Source organism: Pongo pygmaeus, chromosome 6 (genome assembly GCF_028885625.2).
Source record: "Pongo pygmaeus isolate AG05252 chromosome 6, NHGRI_mPonPyg2-v2.0_pri, whole genome shotgun sequence".
Taxonomy (NCBI): domain Eukaryota; kingdom Metazoa; phylum Chordata; class Mammalia; order Primates; family Hominidae; genus Pongo; species Pongo pygmaeus.
The window spans coordinates 138,341,915-138,364,407 of NC_072379.2; the positions used below are offsets into that span (position 1 = coordinate 138,341,915).

A 22,493-nucleotide genomic window follows, 5' to 3' on the forward strand; every position below is an offset into this window, starting at 1 on the left:
AGTCCTCAAAACTCTGCTTAAATTCTGAAAGGTTCACAACTCAAGCAATCCTCCTATCTCAGCCTTCCAAAGCACTAGGACTACAGGCAGGAGCCACTGTGCCTGGCCTTAACTGTTGATTTTATGATGCTTTTTCTTTGTTGTGTACCTAAAGATTGTATGACTAAAGGTTGCCCTTTAGTTTGTATTTTTAGTAGAGATGGGGTTTCACCATGTTGGTTAGGCTGGTCTTGAACTCTTGACCTCTAGATCTATCCGCCTCGGCCTCCCAAAGTGCTGGAATTACAGGCGTGATTAGGTGTGCCTAAGATCTGTCACTTGCAGCAGAATATGATTTACCAATATTTTAGATTATTTAGAAAAAGAATACAGAAAAGCCAGGTAGGTTGTACATACCCATAGCCCCAGCTACTTTGGAGGCTGAGGTGGGAAGGTTGCCTGAACTCAGGATTTCAAATGTAGCCGGGACAACATAGTAAGACTCTGTCACAAAGGACAAAAGTATCCAGAAATGTATTTCCTGCCCTTTTTTTTTTTCATTATGAAGAGGTTGGAACTTTATATCATCACTTAGAGATGGAGAGTGTGATTTCTAAAAATTCTCTTCATAATTGACAAGTTAGTTTGGAATTTTTTGCAATTGAGTTGCATGAAAATGCACTTACAACATTTTACCTTTCATTATTCTAGTATAACTAATGCTTTTTTTTCTTTTTTTTGAGACAGATACTCGCTCTGTTGGCCCAGGTGGAGTGCAGTGGCATGATCGCGGCTCACTGCAACCTCCGCCTCTGGGTTCAAGTGATTCTGCCTCAGCCTCCCAAGTAGCTGGGATTACAGGCATGCACCACTACACCCAGCTAATTTTTGTATTTTTAGTAGAGACAGGGTTTCGTCTTGTTGGCCAGGCTGGTTTTGAACTCCTGACCTCAGGTGATCTGCCCGCCTCGGCCTCCTAAAGTGCTGGGATTATAGGCCTGAGCCACCGTGCCTGGTCTGGCATAACTAATTCTTAAAATAATAAATTAATCAAGGCTGGGCATGGTGGTTCACGCCTGTAATCCCAGCAGTTTGGGAGGCCGATCACTTGAGGTCAGGAGTTTGAGACCAGCCTGGCCAACCAACATGGTGAAACCCCATCTCTACTGAAAATACAAAAAAATTAGCTGGGTGTGGTGGCCCGCACCTGTAATCCCAGCTACTTGGGAAGCTGAGGCAGGAGAATTACTTGAATCCTGGAAGTAAAGGTTGCAGTGAGCTGAGATCACACCACTGCACTCCAGCCTCAAAGTAAATTAATAAATTAATTTACTCAAAATAAATTGATAAATTAATCAGAGGAGGTAAGACAGAAGTAACAGAGGATCAAAATAATTATACGTTTAATGATTTTTATAAGAAATATGAATATTTATCTCAGAAAGTTACTATACTTCAAAAGCTGGCGGCTGGGCCCAGTGGCTCATGCCTATAATCCCAGCACTTTGGGAGGCCAAGGCGGTGGGGGGATCATCTGAGGTCAGGAGTTCGAGACCAGCCTGGCCAACATGTTGAAACCCTGTCTCCGCTAAAAATACAAAAAAAGTAAGTAGCCGGGCATGGTAGCGGGTGCCTGTGATTCCAGCTGCTCGGGAGGCTGAGGCAGGAGACTTGCTCGAACCCCGGAGGTGGAGGTTGCAGTGAGCTGAGATTGCGCCACTGCACTCCAGCCTGAGCAAAAGAGCGAGACACTGTTTAAAAAAATAATAATAAAATAAGAAGCTTGGATTACTTTTCTATTCTTCTAGAATATTTTCATATTGTAGTCTCTTTTCCTCGTTTTGGCCCACTTTCTCCCTGCTGAATTCACTGTGTAGGCAGTATGCCCTTTCAGATTTAGGCAAAACAAAAAAAACCTAAACCAAGCTGTCATTTTTTTCCCCAACACATTTCTTCTGGTACGTATCTTCCCTGAGGAAAGATAAAGAAATTGACATGCTTTAAAAAATATTTCCGTCTAGTTCCTAGTGATCTGGAAAAAAGAAACATGACTAATAATTTATAGTAGCCTTTAAATATAAAGCAAAGATGTTAACAGAAACTTGAAATTAAGATCTTAGGACGTGGAAAATGTATACTCTCATAGTATGCCTGTTCAAAATTCAGAAATCAGCACCACTAATTTTATGATATCCCTCATCATAGTGTAACTTTACCGTTGATAGGCCGTCATATCTTCTAGTGTAAAGTAATCATTTTACAGTTCAGAAAAACTAAGGCTTAGAGAAATTGTGCTATTAAATGTCTCAATAAAAAAACCACAGTATTCTATACCATTTAGGAATCTTAAGTCTAGAAATACTTAAAACAATTTTTTGTTAGTTTTTTAGGTAATTCAGTTACCCAGGGCAGTGACTTTCAGATGTTTCTGAAACATCCTTGGAGGCATCTCATGCACTAAGGATTTAGGAGTAGGCTATTTCGTTCTATTTCAACTCGAATTTTACATATTTTATTTTATTTTATTGAGACAGGGTCACACTCTTGCCCAGGCTGGAGTGCAGTGGTGCCATCTTGGCTCACTGCAACCTCCGCCTCCTGGGATCAAGCAAGTCTCCTGCCTCAGCCTCCCGAGTAGCTGGGATTACAAATGTGCGCCAGTAGGCACGGCTAATTTTTTTTTTCTTTTTTTTGAGACGAGTCTCGCTCTGTTGCCCAGGCTGCAGTGCAATGGTTTGATCTCGGCTCACTGCAGCCTCCCTCTCCTGGGTTCCAGTGATTTTTCCTGCCCCAGCCTCCCAAGTAGCTGAAATTACAGACACATGCCACCATGCCTGCCTAATTTTGTATTTTTAGTAGAGACGGGGTTTTGCCATGTTGGTCAGGCTGGTCTCGAACTGCTGACCTCAGATGATCTGCCCGCCTCACCCTCTGAGAGTGCTGGGATTACAGGCATGAGCCACTGCGCCCGGCCAAATTTTTATTTATTTATTTATTTATTTTTTGAGACGGAGTCTTGCTCTGACACCAGGCTGGAGTGCAGTGGCATGATCTCAGCTCAGTGCAACCTCAGCCTCCCAAGTTCAAGCGATTCCCCTGCCTCAGCCTCTCGAGCAGCTGGGACTACAGGCGCGCGCCACCAGGCCTGGCTAATTTTTTGTATTTTTGTATTTTAGTAGAGACGGAGTCTCACCATGTTGGCCAGGGTGGTCTCAATCTCCTGACCTCGTGATCCGCCTAACTCGGTCTCCCAAAGTGCTGGGATTACAGGCATGAGCCACTGCCCCCAGCTAGTTTTTGTATTTTTAATAGAGATTGGGTTTTACCATGTTGCCCAGGCTGGTCTCAAACTCTTGACCTCCAGTGATCTGCCTGCCTAAGCCTCCCAAAAAGAACCAATCTTGAAAAATACTTACAGATAGGGTTAGGGACTTTGATATTGTCATAGTCAATATTATTTTTTATTGGGGACTTTGATATTGTCACAGTCTTTATTTATTTATTTATTTTTTGAGACAGTCTCTCCCTGTCGCCCAGGCTGGAGTGCAGTGGTGCTATCTTAGCTCACTGCAACCTCTACCTCCTGAGTTCGAGTGATTTTCCTGCCTGAGTCTCCCAAGTAGCTAGAACAACAGCCATGTGCAGCCACACCCGGCTTATTTTTGTGTTTTTTTGTAGAGACCAAGTTTCACTTTCACCATGTTGTCCTGGCTGGTCTCACACTCCTGGGCTCTAGGAATCCACAAGCCTAGGCCTCCCAAGGTGCTGAGATTACAGGAATTTGGCACCATGCCCAGCCTAAAGTCATTAAAGTAAAAATTTATCTGCTTATTTGAAGTGATTAGATGGGATTATTGGTTGTCAGATATTCTGACTGAATTTTATGTTGCCCCAGTAGGTTCCGGGTTTTATCCCAGGTGCACCTTTTATGATTTGAAACTCCTTTTTTCTTATTGCTTCCCTGACTCTCTTTTAAAGCCTGATCTAAAAATCAGCTATGTGGGTATATACAAACCCAAACTTTAAAAACTGTTGAAGTATCTATTTTTTTTTTGGAGGAGTCTCCCTTTGTTGCCCAGGCTGGAGTGCACTGGTGTCATCTCAGCTCACTGCAACCTCTGCCTCCTAGGCATAAGCAATTCTCCTGCCTCATCCTCCCAAGTAGGTGGGATTACAGGCGCATGCCACCATGCCTGGCTAATTTTTGTATTTTTATTTTTATTTTATTTATTTATGTTTTTGAGACGGAGTTTTGCTCTTGTTGCCCAGGCTGGAGTGCAGTGGCACAATCTTGGCTCACCGCAACTTCCGCCTCCCAGGTTCAAGCAAATCTCCCGCCTCAGCCTCCCAAGTAGCTGGGATTACAGGCGTGCGCCACCACACCTGGCTGATTTTTTTTGTATTTTTAGTAGAGACGGGGTTTCTCCGTGTTGGTCAGGCTGGTCTTGAACTTCTGACCTCAGGTGATCCGCCCACCTCAGCCTCCCAAAGTGCTGGGATTACAGGTGTGAGCCACCGCGCCCAGCATTTTTGTATTTTTAGTAGAGATGGGATGTCACCATGTTGGTTGGCCAGGCTGGTCTCAAACTCCTGACCTCAGATCCGCCCATCTTGGCCTCCCAAAGTGCTGGGATTACAGGCATGATCCACCACGCCTGGCCCTGAAGTATTTTTGATAGTACATACGTAAAAGCCATGAAAATATGGAAATCCAGAATAAGTGCTGAGAAGTAGACCTGCACAAAATTTTCTCAACCAGCCACTAGAATGTAAGTTCATAAAGGCGGGGACATTGTATTGTTTACTGCTATATCCAAAGCAATCTAGAACAGGGTCCATTTATTGTATCAAATGAATAATCAGTCCACCCACAAGTAGAATGCTACATAAATTATTTCAAAAACCAACTCTGAATTTCAAAAATTAACAATCATTAATGGCAAAAAGGTTACCATTTAATAGATATGGAGCTGGAGAGTATCTTGGTTTTATTGGATTGATTGATTGATTGATTGATTGATTGATTTTGAGATGGAGTTTTGCTCTTGTTGCCCAAGCTGGAGTGTAATGGCACGATCTTGGCTCACTTCAACCTCTGCCTCCCGGGCTCAAGCAATTCTCCTGCCTCAGCCTCCCAAGTAGCTGGGATTACAGGTGCTGCACGCCACCATGCCTGGCTAATTGTTTGTATTTTTAGTAGAAACGGGGTTTCACCATGTTAGCCAGGCTGGTCTTGAACTCCTGACCTCAGGTGATCCGCCCACCTCGGCCTTCCAAAGTGCTGGGATTACAGATGCAAGCCACCACGCCCGGCCTTGATGTCTTTTTTTTTTTGTCTTTTTTTTTTTTTTTTTTTTTTGGAGACGGAGTCTTGCTCTGTCGCCTAGGCTGGAGTGCAGTGGTGTGATCTCGGCTCCCTGCAACCTCTGCCTCCCGGGTTCAGGTGATTCTCCTGCCTCAGCCTCCCGAGTAGCTGGGACTACAGGTGCCTGCTACCATGCCTGGCTAATTCTTATTATTATTATTATTATTATTTGTATTTTTAGTAGAGACAGGATTTCACCATGTTGGCCAAGCTGGTTTCGAACTCCTGACCTCCAGTGACCCACCCACCTTGGCCTCCCAAAGTGCTGGGATTACAGGCATGAGCCACCTTGCCTGGCCCTGGCCTGGATTTCTTATCAAAATATGACACCAGTGGTTACCTGTGCAAGTGTGAAAAATCATTCTGTAAATCGTTTAACTCTTTTCCCATAAATGGTTTATTTTGGGCTGCCTTGGTATTATTTAAGGGTTTAAGTATTATTTAACTAAGATTAAAATTTGAAGAGATCTGGATGTGGAGATCTGATGTTTTTGGCATTAACCCTGATTATTGGCTTGATATTTAGTCATATGCATATATATGATGTATATTTCATATATACTCCAGGCTGGAGTGCAGTGGCGCGATCGTGGCTCACTGCAACCTCTGCCTCTTGGGTTCAAGTGATTCTCCTGCCTCAGCCTCCCGAGTAGCTGGCATTACAGGCTTGCGCCACCATGCCCAGCTAATTTCCAAATTTAGGTTTGAAGTGTGTCCTTATTTTAAGCAGATTTGCTGTATTTTATTTTTCTCAGTCTATTACAAAAACGTATATTCTCAACTATTTCTAGAGACTGCCTAAATAAAAAATGCATTTGGTGCCCAGGAAGTTAACAGTGCTTTAAAAGATTGCCAGTGAATAATTAAAATTTTACTATTAAACCTTAAAAACCAAGACTTTAATCATTTAAAGCATTTTTGGCAAATAGGAACAAGAATACTCAAAAATAGTAAACTTGGGGTACTTATGCCCTTTGGAAATAATCCTTTTCTGTTATTCTGAATGATAATTTTAAGAGTTGGGGGTCTCACTATGTTGTCCAGGCTAGAGTGCAGTGGCTATTTGTAGGAGCAATCATGGTGCAATACAGCCTTGAACTCCTGGGCTCAGGTGGTCCTTCCAACTCAGCCTCCTAAGTAGCTGGGACTACTGCAGATGCACACCACATCTGGCTCTATTTTGAATAATCTTAGATCATTTATTTTATATACTATTTAAAATAATACAATTCAGGCTTATGGAGGTAGGTAATTTTTTTCCCCACGGTGACCCATAAACCATGTATAGTAATATCTTGTTCTGATTTAGTCTTTGTTTCTAGTTGAGGGGGTCAGCACTTTTGTGTATTACTTGTATTAGTAAGTACAGATACACATTCATATGGGTATGGCGGACTGTTGTGTTGATGTTTATTTAATGAATTTCCATGTACCCATTAGCTAGCTTCAGGAAATATTTTACACACAGCCTACTGTATTTTATTTATAATCACGTATATTCCCCCTGCAGCTTTTTTTTGAAGGACATCTTCAAAAGTCTTGAATCTATCAGTTAGGATTACTTTTTTTTTTTTTTTTTTTTTTTTAAAAGAAACAGGTTCTCACTCTGGCACCCAGGCTGGAGTGCAGTGGTATAATCGTAGCCAGTGCAGTCTTAAACTCCAGGGCTCAAGTGATCCTCCTGCCTCAGCCTCCCAAGTAGCAAGGACTGCAGGCTCATGCCACCATTCCCAGCTAATTTTAAAATTTTTGTAGAGACAAACTCTCGCCATGCTGTCCAGGCTCTTCTCAAACTCCTGGCCTCGAGGGATCCTCACACCTGGGCCTCTCAAACATGCTGGAATATGGAGGTGAACAACTGTACCCAGCCGTAAGATGACTCTTGAAATTAAAGAAAGTAGTAAAAACCAGTTATTCCCAAACAAAGTAGGAGGTCTGGGAGTCATTGAAGCAGATTGTTTTTCATAGTCTAGTACTGGTTAATATATTTCAGTGTCACATTGATTTCTTTGTACAATGAGTCTCAATAAATGCTTACTACCTAAGGATCAGGAATTAGTCTCTTAGTATTTCCTGGACCCTCCAGATGTTTTTTAGAGATAAGTAGTTTTATCAACTGTATTTTAACACTTCTAAGGAAACAAGTGTGTTCTCTGAAACTATTTGTTGAAAAAGGGAATATGGAGTTATAAATGCATCATTTGGAGGATGTAGTTCATTGAACACAATAGTAAGAAACAAATGAAAACTTGAAAACAATAATTTTTTTGAGACCAGAATCTTGATGTGTCTCCCAGGCTGGAGTGCAATGGCACAATCTTGGCTCACTGCAGCCTCCACCTCCCAAGTTCAAGTGATTCTCATGCCTCAGCCTCCCAAGTAGCTGGGATTACAGGCACCCACCACCACACCTGGTAATTTTTGTATTTTTAGTAGAGATGGGGTTTCGCTATGTTGGCTAAGCTGGTCTTAACTCCTGGCCTCAAGTAATCCACCTGCCTTGACCTCTCAAAGTGCTGGGATTACAGGCCTGAGCCACTGTGCCCAGCCTAAAAATATTCTTTATACAGGCGATTAACCACAAACATCAAGCAAATTTACGAAGAATTACAAAATCTCTATCACTGGAAATATTTTTATGTCACTGGAAATATTTTATTTTACTTTATTTATTTATTTATTTTTTGAGATGGAGTCTCACTTTGTCGCCCAGGCTGGAGTGCAGTGGCACGATCTTGGCTGACTGCAAGCTCTGCCTCCCGGGTTCATGCCATTCTCCTGCCTCAGCCTCCCTAGTAGCTGGGACTACAGGCGCCCACCACCACACCTGGCTAATTTTTTTTTTGTATTTTTAGTAGAGACGGGGTTTCACCGTGTTAGCCAGGATGGTCTCGATCTCCTGACCTCATGATCCGCCCACCTTGGCCTCCCAAAGTGCTAGGGTTACAGGCGTGAGCCACCACACCTGGCCACTGGAAATATTTTTTAACATGTGATGAGTTCTACCTGTAGGCAAGACCTAAATGCTTTCTAGTTGATTCTTACTCATTAAGGGAACTTCTAAAAGCTCATTAGTGTTTTACTTTAACCTATATAGGATTAAAGGATTAGAGCTTTTTTTTGTTTGTTTTTTTGAGACAGAGTTTTGCTCTTGTTCCCCAGGCTGGAGTGCAATGGCTTGATTTTAGCTCACTGCAGCCTCCTCCTTCTGGGTTCAAGCAATTCTCCTGCCTCATCCTCTCAAGTAGCTGAATTACAGGCACGTGCCACCATGCCCAGCTAAGTTTTTGTATTTGTAGTAGAGACAGGGTTTCACCATGTTGGCCAGGCTGGCTTCGAACTCCTGGCCTCAGGTGATCTGCCTGCCTCAGCCCCCCAAAGTGCTGGGATTACAGGCGTGAGCCACCGTGCCCAGCCAAAGCATTTTGAGAATACATGGTCTCATAAACCTTTTTGGCTTACAGGATCAAAAATAAAGATATGTGTTGATTTTACTCAGATAATATGACTTGTAAAGCTGGAGTGCGGTGGCATGATCTCGGCTCACTGCAAGCTCCGCCTCCCAGGTTCACGCCATTCTCCTGCCTCAGCCTCTGGAGTAGCTGGGACTGCAGGTGCCTGCCACCACGCCTGGCTATTTTTTTGTATTTTCAGTAGAGACACGATTTTACCATGTTGGCCAGGCTGGTCTTGAACTCCTGTTCACCTTGGCCTCCCAAAGTGCTGGGATTACAGGTGTGAGCCACTGCGCCTGGCTGAAAATTTTTATTTTATTTATTTATTTTTTATATGAGAGCTCTTGTTTCCTAATGAAGAAAATTTTCGATGAAGTGACATTTGAGATCGAATGTGGAGAAGAAGGTAGTCATTTCTGAGTGGGAATCAACTTGCCATTTTGTTCCTACGCAAAACTTGTGGTGTTTCTGTATTGTTTATATCTGTACTGAAAAATCTAAAATACTTACCCAGGCTGCTTCTCCCTTGAATGAATAAATAGTATAAGTTGTTTTTTCTTTTCCTTTTTTTTTTTGTTTTTTGGAGACAGAATCTTGCTCTGTCATGCAGGACTGAAGTGCAGTAGTGTCATTATAGCTCACTGAAGCCTGAAACTCCTGGCCTCAAGTGATCCTCCTGCTGTGGCCTCACAAAGTGTTGGGATTGCAGGCGTGAGCCACCATGTCTGGCCTGGTTCTCTCGTTTGATCAAACTGATTTACTTATTGTCATCTCACTCCTTTCTTTCCCTCGCATGCTTCTCGTTTTTGTTTACACTCTTTTCATCAGCCTGCAATATTCTTTCTCCTCTCTACAAATTTAAATCCTATCTGGCTTACTATATGTGATTGCCTTACCCTGTAGCAATTTAGCCTCTGAACCCCAGTATAGCACCTGCTTTCTGTAATACTGAAAAAAAATTTATCTCATTTGTGTATATATTCTCATTCTCTCTCTCTTTCCAGTTAGATAGTACACCATAGTCTTTGTGCGATAAGACCTCTTGTTTTAACTTTTTCTAGTTTTCTGTGCATATCTAGGGTCAGAAATGGATACAAAAATATTTCCTATGTTCTTAAAAAAATTACAAAAAGGTAGAAAAATATCATGATTTATTTTTACTTTGGGAAAAATAGGTTTGGAGGTGGAACATATACAAGTGGGAAAAGTCAGTTAAGAAATTGTGAAGTGGTAGAAAAGCAGCAGCGTTATGTATGCACAATGTGCCCCATTTCTCTTCACCCTATACTCATGTCTAAGGTATACTTGTTAACATGGGGGTCAGACTCCGTGTTCTTGTATAATTTGTTAGAGGGTCTTCTGGAAAAATGCTTGAGCTGTACTCTGGGGAGGAATATGTAGAACTTTCATCCTGGAAAACTTGGGTAAAGAAAGCCTATAGTGAATATAGTCATATATCTGTATCATACTAGACGCTGCTACTTAGATTTCCTGTTATTACATCAAAATCATCTTGTCCAGAACAAGACGTTTTCCCATTTGATTTAGTCAATTTTCTTGGTAGCATCATTGTTTTCTCATGTTTGAAATACTTGAAACCCTCAAAAGACTCCTGACTTTTTTCTTTCCACACTTAATTTCCATTTAGCTAATACCTGTAGGTTGAAAGTTACTGTTATTGAAAGAATATTGAGCTGTATTAAAGATCTGTTGAGATTTTTACTCAGCTGCCATTAGCTTATGATCTTAGGCAAATATTGATCTGAGTCTTGATTTCCATATTTGTAAGAAGGTGTGATGGGATTCATTATCCCAGAGACATTTCACATTTTTTAAATGGTTTTTTTTTTTTTTTTTTTAATTCTTCGGCACTCTGGTTTACCTCTGTCACCTCCTTTCTCTTTTCTCTTCTAATTTGACCCCAGTGGCTTTATTCCTAGGTTCTTGTAATATCTTCTCTTGCCCTTTGTCTCTTTCTTCTGGTCAATCCATCCTAGTGTTAATGGTTCTGAAACATGGATTTTATTGTGTCATATTTCTGCCTAAGTAGTCAAGCATTCTTCTTTGCCTACAGAATAAATTCTGCATTTTTTTTTTATTCATTTTCAGACTCTTTCACAATCTAGTCAGAGGCTGTAAACTAGTCGCCTGTGGACCAGTATAATCCTACATCCCCTTTTCCCCCCATCATTTTCCTTTATCTTCTAGTAGAAATCATCTCATTCCAGTTAAGTTGCTCCTCTTTATTTTCCCGATAGGAAATACTGTATTCTCCTCTTGAAGCATGTGCTCTAGCTCTTTCTCTCTATTCTTTGTCTTCTGTGTAAATTATCTTCACTTGTCCTAGAAACCTCCTCATACACACTGATATTTAATAAAGATAGCCCTCTTTTGTGAATTTGCTTGAAAATGGAAGCATTAGAAGTAGGTAAAGTTATGAGCCAAGGAAATAAGTTATTCATTGAACAAATATTGAGCTGTAATATATCATATTATGTAACAAAATACTGAGTACCTATTATGTGGTGGACCGTGTTATCTCATTGGGGCTGTTACAATGATCAAGAAAGACTATGTTCCTCGCTCATTGAGCTTATATCCCATTGCAATCAATATGCAAAAATAAGTAGGTTGACAGCCTGCCTTCAGAGTGCTTTTATAAACATCTTACTTGATCTGAACAGCAATCCTGAAGTACTTGAGAAAACAAGTTCAGCTGGCGCAGGCAGGATCACTTGAGGCCAGGAGTTACCAGCCTGGACAACATAGCAAGATCCCATCTCAAAAGAAAAAAAATTAGCTCGGTGTGGCACGCACATGTACTTCTAGCTAGTGAGGAGACTAAAGTGGGAAGATCACTTAAGCCTAGGAATTCAAGGCTGCAGCGAGCTATGATTGTGCCACTGCGCTCCAGGTTGGAAGTTCAGAGAGTTTAAGTGAATTTCTCAGGGTCAAATGGGTAATACGAGGTAAAGGAGGTGTTTCGATGTGGTCCAGTGCCCAGTCTCTCTCTCTCTCTTTTTTTTTTTTTTTTTTGGAGACCAGGGTCTCAATCTGTCCCCCAGGCTGGAGTGCAGTGGCGCCATCTCCACTCACCACAACCTCTGCCTCCTGGGTTCAAGTGATTTTCCTGCCTCAGCCTCTTGAATAGCTGGGACTACAGGCACATGCCACCACACCTGGCTAATTTTTGTATTTTTAGTAGAGATGGGGTTTCACCATATTGGCCAGGCTGGTCTCAAACTTCTGACCTCAAGTGCTCCACCTGCCTCGGCCTCCCAAAGTGCTGGGATTACAGACATGAGCCACTGCGTCTGGCCTAGTCTGTCTTATAATTTAGACAGTGTAGTTTTTTTTTTTTTTTTTTTTTTTTTTTTTTGTGAGACAGAGTCTTGCTTTGTCGCCCAGGCTGGAGTGCAGTGGCGCGATCTCGGCTCACTGCAAGCTCCACCTCCCAGGTTCACGCCATTCTCCTGCCTCAGCCTCCCAAGTAGCTGGGACTACAGGCGCCCACCACCACGCCCGGCTAATTTTTCTGTATTTTTAGTAGAGATGGGATTTCACCATGTTAGCCAGGATGGTCTCGATCTCCTGACCTCGTGATTCACCCGTCTTGGCCTCCCAAAGTGCTGGGATTACAGGTGTGAGCCACCGTGCCGGGCCTAGACAATGTAGTTTTTAAGTGCAAGAGAATAAAGCATAAAACATGAATGTTTCCAATTATACATCACCCTCCATCTCAGATCTAAACCTTGTCAACAATTTAGTATACATCTTTCACTCTCCTTGTGTAAATGCTTGTGCATTTACACAAGCTTGTGTGTTTTAACAGATGGCATTATATTGTTTGAATTTTTTTCACTTGTCTTGGAGAGGTTTCCATATCAGTTGTCTGCATTTTTAAAAATGCCTGAATAATATTTTGTAGTGTGGCTGTTCTCATCTTTTATATGCAGTGAGTATTAATATATTAATAGTCTTTGTTTCTGTTTTTGGTGTACACGGTGGCAGTCAAATCCTTGTGTGTACATCTTTGTAGACATTTGCAGCTGTTGCTTTAGTTTTAAGGTCTTGATTTCCATTGTGAATATAAATTCCTTGATAGTAGAAATTATATTCTCATGCTGTTCTGTAATTTTGATCAGGATCTGGTTCATAGAACTGAACAAATGTTCAAACACATAACAAAGCAGGTATATTTACAATTACTTGGAGCTATTACTATGCCAAATTCTATCATTTATATATTCATTAGCATATTACTACTATTAATTTACACTTAGCAGTACACTCAATGTATAAATCAACCTTTTGATTTGCTCTACCGTATTATTTCTATTTGTTGATTTTAGTATAGTTTTCACATGCCTCTCAATTTTTTTTCTCTAAAATTAAATTGGCTTCTTTTTTTGGGGGGTGGGGGGGGACAGGGTCTCTGTCACCCAGGCTAGAGGGCAGTGACATGATCTTGGCTCACTGCAACCTTTGCCTCCCAGGTTTAAGCGATTCTTCTGCCTCAGCCTCCCGAGTAGTTGGGATTGCAGGCATGTCACCATGCCCAGCTAATTTTTATATTTTTGGTAGAGACGGGGTTTCACCATGTTTGCCAGGCTGGTCTCGAACTCCTGGCCTCTAGTGATCTGCCTGCCTCAGGCTCCCATAGTTCTGGGACTACAGGTGTGAGCCACTACGCCCGGCCTGGCTTCATTGATTTTTCTAATTGTAATAATAATACATGCTTGTTGCTTATAATTCAACCACTACCAGAAAGTTCAAACCACCCTCATGGTAATATAGATTTGTAAATTCCAAAATTCGTATTTTATTATGTCTTTCTTTGCCACCTTCTCTTTTCTCCACTTGGTATATCAAGAACATCATTTTTAAAGGCTAAATAGACACTGTATGGCTATTCCATAGCTGAATCAACCAAACCTCTGTTGAGAGGCTCTTAAAATGTTTCTCGTTTTATAAAAAACAACATTGTTAAACTTTATTCTCCATTTATCTTTTTATAATTATTTCACTATTTTCTTAATTCCTTAGAAATAGAATTCCTTAGTCAAATTATCAGGTGTATTCAGTAGTCATGGTTTGTGCAAAACCTGGTCTTCTGGGAGGAATAAGTAAGAGAAACGGACCATTTTTCTAATGAAGCTTAAGAGTTTATTTGGGGAAATAACATTCACTTTTGGAATTTGAAAAGAAAAGTTAAAAATTCTTGACGATTTAACTTTGTTACCTTTGTTAGTAAAACAATATAAAATGCTGTGGGGCTATAAGTTACCAGGATCAGGTATAGTTATTTGGTCAACATTTCATGGAGTAATGGATTCAGAATGGAGAAGACAAAATGCAGAACTGAACTTAATTACAAATAAGCATTTTTTTTAAATCTATAATCTAAGCATTTAGACGTAAAAATTAAAAACCAAGAATAAACTTGTGGAAGGAATTTAATTATGAAGTAAACTACTTGGTTTTTTTTTGAGATGGAGTTTCGCTCTTGTTTCCCAGGCTGGAGTGCAATGGTGTGATCTCGGCTCACCGCAACCTCTGCCCCCCAGGTTCAAGCTATTCTCCTGCCTCAGCCTCCTGAGTAGTTAGGATTACAGGCAGCCACCACCACGCCCGGCTAATTTTGTATTTTTTTTAGTAGAGACGAGCTTTCTCCATGTTGGTCAGGCTGTTCTCGAACTCCCAACCTCAGGTGATCTGCCCTCCTCGGCCTCCCAAAGTGCTGTAATTACAGGCATGAGCAACCGCACCCAGCAACTACTTGTTAAATTAAAAAAAAATTTTTAAGACCAGGTGTGGTGGCTCACGCCTGTAATCCCAGCACTTTGGGAGGCTGAGGCGGTTGAATTAACTGAGGTGAAGAGTTTGAGACCAGCCTGGCCAACATGGTGAAACCCCAACTCTACTAAAAATACAAAAATTAGCCAGGTGTGGTGGTGCACGCCTGTAATCCCAGCTACTACGGAGGCCAAGGCAGGAGAATTGCTTGAACCTGGGAGGCAGAGGTTGCAGTGAGCTGAGATTGTGCCACTGCACTCCAGCCTGGGCAACAGAGCGAGACTCCGTCTCCAAAAAATTAGCCGGGTATGGTGATGTGTGCCTGTTGGTCCCAGCTACTCAGGTGTCAGGTGGCTGAAGCGGGAGGATTGCTTGACCCTGGGAGGTAGGGTTGCAGTGAGCTGAGATCATGCCATTGTACTCCAGACTGGGGGACAGAGTGAGGCCCTGTCTCTAAAAAAGTAAAAATAAATAAATAAATAATTATATATTTTGTGACAGAGTCTTACTCTGTTTCTCAGGCTGGAGTGCAGTGGCACGATCTCAGCTCACTGCAAACCTTTGCCTCCTGGGTTCAAGTGATTATTGTACCTCATCCTCCTGAGTAGCTGGGATTACAGGTGCCTGCCACCCTGTCCAGCTATTTTTTGTGTTTTTGGTAGAGACGGGGTTTCACCATGTTGCCCAGGCTGGTCTCAAACTTCTGACCTCAAGTGATCTGCCTGCCTTGGCCTCCCAAAGTGCTGGGATTTCAGGAGTGAGCCACCGCACCTGACCTTGTTTTAAATTTTAAATACTTCTCGTGTGCATAGCACAGTGCCAGAGTAGATGCTTAGTAGTCATCATGGTATGGACAGAGGAACATAGATGCCTAGTATTCTGAAAATCTGCCTTGGCTATACCTACTGTCCCACCAGCTCCCTGAAGAGATAACCACTGAGGATATTCCACATACAAAAAAAGCCTTCTTTATTATAATTAGGCCCTTGGTCCTAGGGCTTTGACACCAAAATCTACTATGATGAGTCAGGCTAGACTATAAACTTGCAAGGACTCATAGCCCAGAAAGTGACAAGCCCAACTAGCCTGCCTCTTGGAGGAAAAAAGAATAGCTCAAAACACTTAAGAAGGTAAGGAGTCCAAGGAAAAGAGATAATCCAAGGAGAGGCTAAGAAGAACCTCCCTTCCAGAAGCTCAGATCAGTTTTGTCCTGGAATTCATCTTGACCACTCTGGCTTGTTAATAAGCCGCCCTGTGCCAAATGTTCTTCTTTTCCCTCTTTCCCAGTTCGATTTATTCAACATAGGCACATCGTAGATAAAACAGAAGAATCCTTGCCCTATGGAGCTCACATTTTAGTGAGTTAATCTTCCCCCTCTCATGCATCTTCCCCATGGCATGCCTTCCCCGAAAGGCTACTCTCACCAAAAAGTCCACCTCTACTATAGTGGTAAAATTGTATCTTTTCTTGTGTTCGTTTTGTTCTTGGTCTACATAGTTGCTTTTCTTCCTTTGGTTGGTTGTGTGATGTAACTTTAAAGAAGTGGAGGCAGGGAGCCTAGAATTATTGCGATAGAGACAGAGATGTTTAGGTTAAAAACAATGAGGCAAAATTTCTGTGTGTTACTTTTAAGTTTTTGTTGAATACGGATTGGAAATGTAGTTGATCAGGGAACTGATGAAAGTAAGATAAAGGAGATACGGAAGAAAGGAAGTAGACAGCTGCTTTGAATCTCTGCGGTGAGCTTTTTTAGATGTTGTGGGGAATGACTTACTGAAAAATATTGAAAGGTAAGTTAGTACTGAAATAACCAAAACTAGCATGGTAAAGTGGAAGCAATATTAGACTAGGAATCAGTCTAACCAGATTTTCTGATAAGCACCCTGAGCAAGTCATTCTTTCTGTGCAAAGAATGGGAATAAAACTAGATCAGTGAGTGGTTCTCAACACTGCACATTAAAAGTACCTGGGGGGCTTTTACAATTCAGTCAGTCTTTGGGAGGTAGGAATTGGGACTGTTTTTTAAAAGCTTCCATCAATATTATGTAAAAGTTCCCCAGGTCTAGGTTGAGAACCACAGTGGATCAAAAAGCCTTTCCAACTGTGACATCTTGCATTTTATGAAATAAAATGTAGCATCATGTGAACAGCTATAGCTTGTGGAAATAAAATATTAAGGAAGTTGTTGGCATGATTGATGTTTAGAAATTGTTAATTTCAGAAACCTACTGCCTGGCATATCCATGACAATGACAGCATCCTTCTGCCATTAGCTTCTTTCATTCCTGTTACATTTTCTGGAATTCTTTCTTAGGAATATTTACTGCATTTTCTTAATAATTGTTTAATGAGCACCTTTTAAATTTGAATTTCTACACATCCATAGAAAGCTTTACTTTTTGTTTATTGTCACTGAAAAACTCCTTAGCTTGTTAAACCAGACTAATGAATCGGGGGGTAAGGATTGGAGCTTGGAAAAATCTCAGCATGCTCAGTAACAGTACAGTACTTTAATACCATTAAGCATGATGAGGACTTTTATAACAGTGTTGAGTCCTCATTATTTCCCAAAGGATAACTTTAGGGGCAGAATTTATACGTTCCCATTCATTCCATTATATAATTAAGAACTGAAGGTAATATAGTTTTACAGAAAAATATTTTCTGTTTGTTTTTACTTTTGAGACAGGGTCTACCTCTGTCACCCAGGCTGGAATGCAGTGGCATGATCACAGCTTACTGCAGCTTTGACCTCCAGAGCTCAAGTGATCACCCTGCCTCTGTCTCCTGAGGAGCTGGGACCACAAGCATAGGCCACCATGCCTGGATAATTTTTTTCTTTTTTACTTTTTGTGGAGACGGGGTTTTCTTATGTTACCCAGGCTGGTCTGGAACTCCTGGGCTCAAGCGATCCTCCCACCTTGGCCCCCCAAAGTGCTGGGATTATAGGCATTAGCCACTGTGGCCAGAAACATTGTTGGTTTTTTTCTTTTTTTTAATAGTCACAACGTCTAAGAGTCCGAAGGAAGAAAAAAGCTACCTGATGGTTGAATTATTTCCTTAATATCCTAGTAAAATGGTTGTCAAAACAGTGTTTGAATACCTCATTTATCTGGGAACTCACTAACTCTGAGGATGTTTGTTCTATCTTCAGAAAGCTTTGATTATTGAAAATATTTTCTTGGCCAGGTGCAGTTGCTCATACCTGTAATCCAGCACTGGGAGGCCAAAGTGGGAGAATCACTCAAGCTCAGGAGTTTGAGACCAGCCTGGGCAAGATAGCATCCTTTGTCTCTACTTAAAAAAAAAAAAAAAATTAGGGGGAGGGGGGAGGGATAGCATTAGGAGATATACCTAATGCTAAATGGCGAGTTAATGGGTGCAGCACGCCAGCATGGCACATGTATACATATGTAACTAACCTGCACATTGTGCACATGTACCCTAAAACTTAAAGTATAATAATAATAATAATTTAAAAAAAATAATTAGCTGGATATGGTGGCGGGGGGCTGTGGTCCCAGCTACTTGTCGGGGAGGGGTGCTTAGGTGGGAGGATCGCTTGAGCTGGGAGGTGGAGGCTGCAGTGAGCCATGATTATGCCACTACACTCCAGTCTAGGTGACAAAGTGAGACCCTGTCTCAAAAAAAGAAGAAAAAGTATTCAGAGAGTTAAAGTCTGACTCACTGGAGTCCCTTCGGGCCATAGTAAAACAAATCTATTTCTGCTGCTTTATGATTGAAGTTGGTTCACATCTTTTGTCTTCTCTATTTATTTCTGTTCCCTGGCTTTTTTGTATAGCCTGGTTTTGAGATACTTTGTCTAATTTTCTCATATTCCTTTTGAAATGTGTTAGTACCTAGAATGTGTGTTTTGGAGAGCAGTGGTTTGCTTTTAAAACCAGCCTTCAGTAGAGAGTTCCTACTTTGTTTATACTGTGTCCTCTTTGAGTTAGTTTTAGACAATATAGATTTTTCTCAGTTGTGCCATACTGTAACTGTTACTCTTGACTACTTACATTTTTAAAATGTCTGATTCCCTGCTCATACCTACTTATTTGTAAATTTATTGTCTTGGTTATGTAACTATAGGACTTCATATTTATTTGTTTTAAATTTTATCTGGTCTATTAATACTTTTGAATCTTGATCTCGTGAAATAACTATCCTTTTTAGTTGGGATATTTCATGAAATTAATTATCATGCTTTTGTTTTATACATATTTAGGTTGTTGACAAGTTAAATAGGCATACTCATTTCTAGATACTGTATACAAAGCTAAGGCTCAGACCTGTGTGCCATACTCTATTCCTGTTCCCTGTTACCATAAACTTCTCTGTGATTAATAGTGGCATATAAATAAATAAATATTTTAAAGATCTGCCTTCTAAATCTTCTGTACAACCTGGAACATTACTTTTTGCCTTTTCCTAAGATTCATTTGCTTCTCCCTCTTTAGATCCAGTTTAATTGTATCCTCTTCAGAAAGGTCTTCTCTGACCAACTCATCCCAAGTAGCCCCCCATAATAATGGGGAGCATTGCTATTTTATTATATCATCTAACTTTGTTCACAGACATGATTCTTGTTATTTGTTTCCCCTCAAATAGAATGTAAGCTCCATGAAGTCAGACTCTCTGTGTCACTTTATATCCCTAGTACCTAAGATAGTGCTTGCCACAAGTGGGAACTTAATAGTCAAAGGAGGGAGAATGACTTGTACTCCCTTTTTACCAACCCTCCAGAGATTTTGAGGTATTCCAAGGGTGGTCACACTTCCAATTGGAAAATCTCTGCCTTGCTTTCATCACTGATTAATCATACCTGTAATGATCCTTACATCTTGCCAATTTTTTCTCATATTTTCCCCCAAAAAAGTTTCATGAAAGATCTTATCAGTTGCCTAGATACATGTAAAAATGGATAGATTTTTAGATATTTTCTCTCAGATATGAGGAAAGCCTCTGGTTTGGTAAATAACACCTAATTGGAATTTCCAAGTAGAAGGACCCTAGATTCAGTAAGAGTATTTATTTCACTGATACATGCTTATTATAAGTGGGATTAAATGCTTGTTCTCTGTGCACTTATATTGGGTCTTACTAGTAAATCACCTCTTTACTAGTTTATATGGAGTCTTGTCCCCAGACAAGACTATATCAAAGTCAACAGTCTGTTTTGTTGTGGGTTTTTAAAATTTTTTATTTTTTAAAATTGAGACAGGTCTTAGTGTGTTGCCCAGGCTAGGCTGGTCTCAAATTCCTGGGCTCAAGCAATCCTCCTGCCTTGGCCTTCCAAAGTGCTGGGATTACAGGCATGAGCCACCATGCCCGGCCACCAGTCTGTTTTTTGAGAACTCCCATCTTTATTTGAAAAATAGGATGTTCTTCAAAGCACATTGACATCTCAACAATTCGATTTATGTATTCTTTTAGTTTGGTTTAAAATTAACTTGATCTTTTTTGTGTTGTGGAGCTAAATGAACTGTGTTGTGATATAGAAGCTAGAAGCTTTTTTCAGATTCTGAAAAGCTTTTCCATATCCATTTATTCTTAAATACAAGTGATCCCTGTTCCCATCTGTTGGTAGACAGAATTGGTGCCATTTTTTTCTTCTGACACCATGTTTTATATTTGTCTATGAAATTTTGTAATTTGGAAGCCCCTACATAAAAAAGCATCTGTATGACTTAATATGTATTCTGAAAAGAACTGTGGTTGTTGAAGCATTTTTTAAAAAACATGTTTTTTTTGTTTTAATATTATGTCTTTTTTCCCTTCCAGAGAATGGATCTTGGAGAATGTCTGAAAGTCCATGACCTGGCTTTAAGAGCGGATTATGAAATTGCATCCAAAGAACAAGATTTTTTCTTTGAACTTGATGTATGTGATTTTGCTTTAATGGTTTGTTGTTATCTTTTGCTGTAAAACATTGTGAATGTGGATTAATGTCTCTTAATAGGAAAAACTCTTAGCGGTTTATCCTCTGGTTATATGAAGGGTAAGACTCTAAGATCATGTACTTTCTTGACAACTCTTTTAAAAATATGAGGTGAGACTATTTTAAGAAAATGTGTAAAAGTCATATGATTCATATATTCTTTTGAAAATTAAGCATATTCTTCCCAACAAAATAGTAATGATTAAGGAAATATCAAGCAAATGTAAGCAACTAATTTATAGTGTATATAAGGACCTATCTTTAGTAATATACTGAGTTTTTACATTCGTATTTATTTTTGAATCTACTTATATATATACATGTATATATAGTTGGCCCCCATATCTGTCGTCGAATCTGTAGAAGGAACCAATTGGGGATTGTAAATATTTAGCAGAAGAAATGGATTGTTGCATCCGTACTGAACATGTACAGACATTTTGTTCTTGTTATTATTCCCCAAACGTTACATATAACTGTTTACATAGCATTTACATTGTATTAGGTATTATAAGTAATCTGGAGACAATTTAAAGTATATGGGAGGATATGTACTGGGAGATTATACCATTTTATATTAAACATGCATTCATGGATTTTGGTATCCGCTGGGTATCTTGGAACCAATCTCCCACAGATACTGAGGGACATGCATATGGGTGTTTGGGGGAATTTTTTTTTTTTTTTTTTTTTTTTTTGAGACGAAGTCTCTGTAGCCCAGGCTGGAGTGCAGTGGCCTGATCTCAGCTCACTGCAACCTCTGCCTCCCAGGTTCACGCCATTCTGCTGCCTCAGCCTCCCGAGTAGCTGGGACTACAGGCACCTGCCACCACGCCTGGCTATTTTTCTGTGTTTTTAGTAGAGACAGGGTTTCACCGTGTTAGCCAGGATGGTCTTGATCTCCTGACCTCGTGATCCGCACGCCTCAGCCTCCCAAAGTGCTGGGATTACAGGCATGAGCCACCGCACCCAGCCGTTTGGGGGATATTAAGGACGATGTTTTTAATGAAAAACCAAGAAATGGAAGACACCATTTAGATACCTAAAAAAGCCTGAAATGTAACTTTATATTGTTGCTTTTATATGAAAATCGTTTGCATAAAAATAAAGTTTTTTGCATATATATAAAACATAACAATCAGCATTACATGAAACATACTAATGTGCATAAATCTTATGATACATTTTATTAGTGAAATAATAGATGTTTTAAATTTGGTTTAGGAGATAAACCAACCAGCAGGTCCTCCTGTCTTCTGAGTATCCAAGAATTTCTGCTAATGGAAATGAAATTGTTTTCAGAAATATAATTTACAACACATTTTCCGTGCTTTTTTGGTGGTTTTTGGCCTTGCGGGGTATTTTTATATTTATATCTTCTGATTTATCAATCTTTAACAAATCTATAGCCAGGCATGGTGGCTCTTACGCCTGTAATCCCAGCACTTTGGGAGGCCAAGGCAGGGGTGGATTTCCTAAGGTCAGTAGTTCAAGACCAGCCTGGCCAACATGGTGAAACCCCATCTCTACTAAAAATACAAAAATTAGCCAGGCATGGTGGTGGGTGCCTGTAATCCCAGCTACTCGGGAGGCTGAGGCAGGAGAATCACTTGAACCCGGGAGTCAGGTTGCAGTGAGCCTAGATCGTGCCACCGTGCTCCAGCTTGGGGGACAGAGCGAGACTCCGTCTCAAAAAACAAACAGAAAAACCAAATCTGTTTCATTAATTCTAAACGCTTTTCTTTTTCTGAGGTGCTAAGAGTTCTCTGCTGTGGTTTCTTCTGGCATATTTTAGCTTCATTTTATAGACTTTTAAGTCCTTGATTCATCTCAGATTTATTCTGGTTTAAGGAACTGAGATATGGATCTAGTCTCCCCCCGACCCCACATAGCTACTTAGTCACCCAACACTATTTGCTAATTAGTCCATCTTTTCTCTCACTGCTTTGAGATGCC

The 22,493-nt window shown here is 40.6% G+C and overlaps 1 protein-coding gene across 8 annotated transcripts in view; it reads left to right on the forward strand.

Moving 5' to 3' along the window:
• LUC7L2 (LUC7 like 2, pre-mRNA splicing factor) overlaps positions 1 to 22,493 on the forward strand; it is a 68,853-nt gene that overhangs the window by 23,771 nt on the left and 22,589 nt on the right. For all 8 annotated transcript variants that reach the window (XM_054496781.2, XM_054496787.2, XM_054496789.2 and 5 more), the window contains one exon: positions 20,381 to 20,479. In XM_054496781.2, the coding sequence (XP_054352756.1) occupies positions 20,381 to 20,479 (99 nt within the window). The remainder of the gene's footprint in view (positions 1 to 20,380; positions 20,480 to 22,493) is intronic.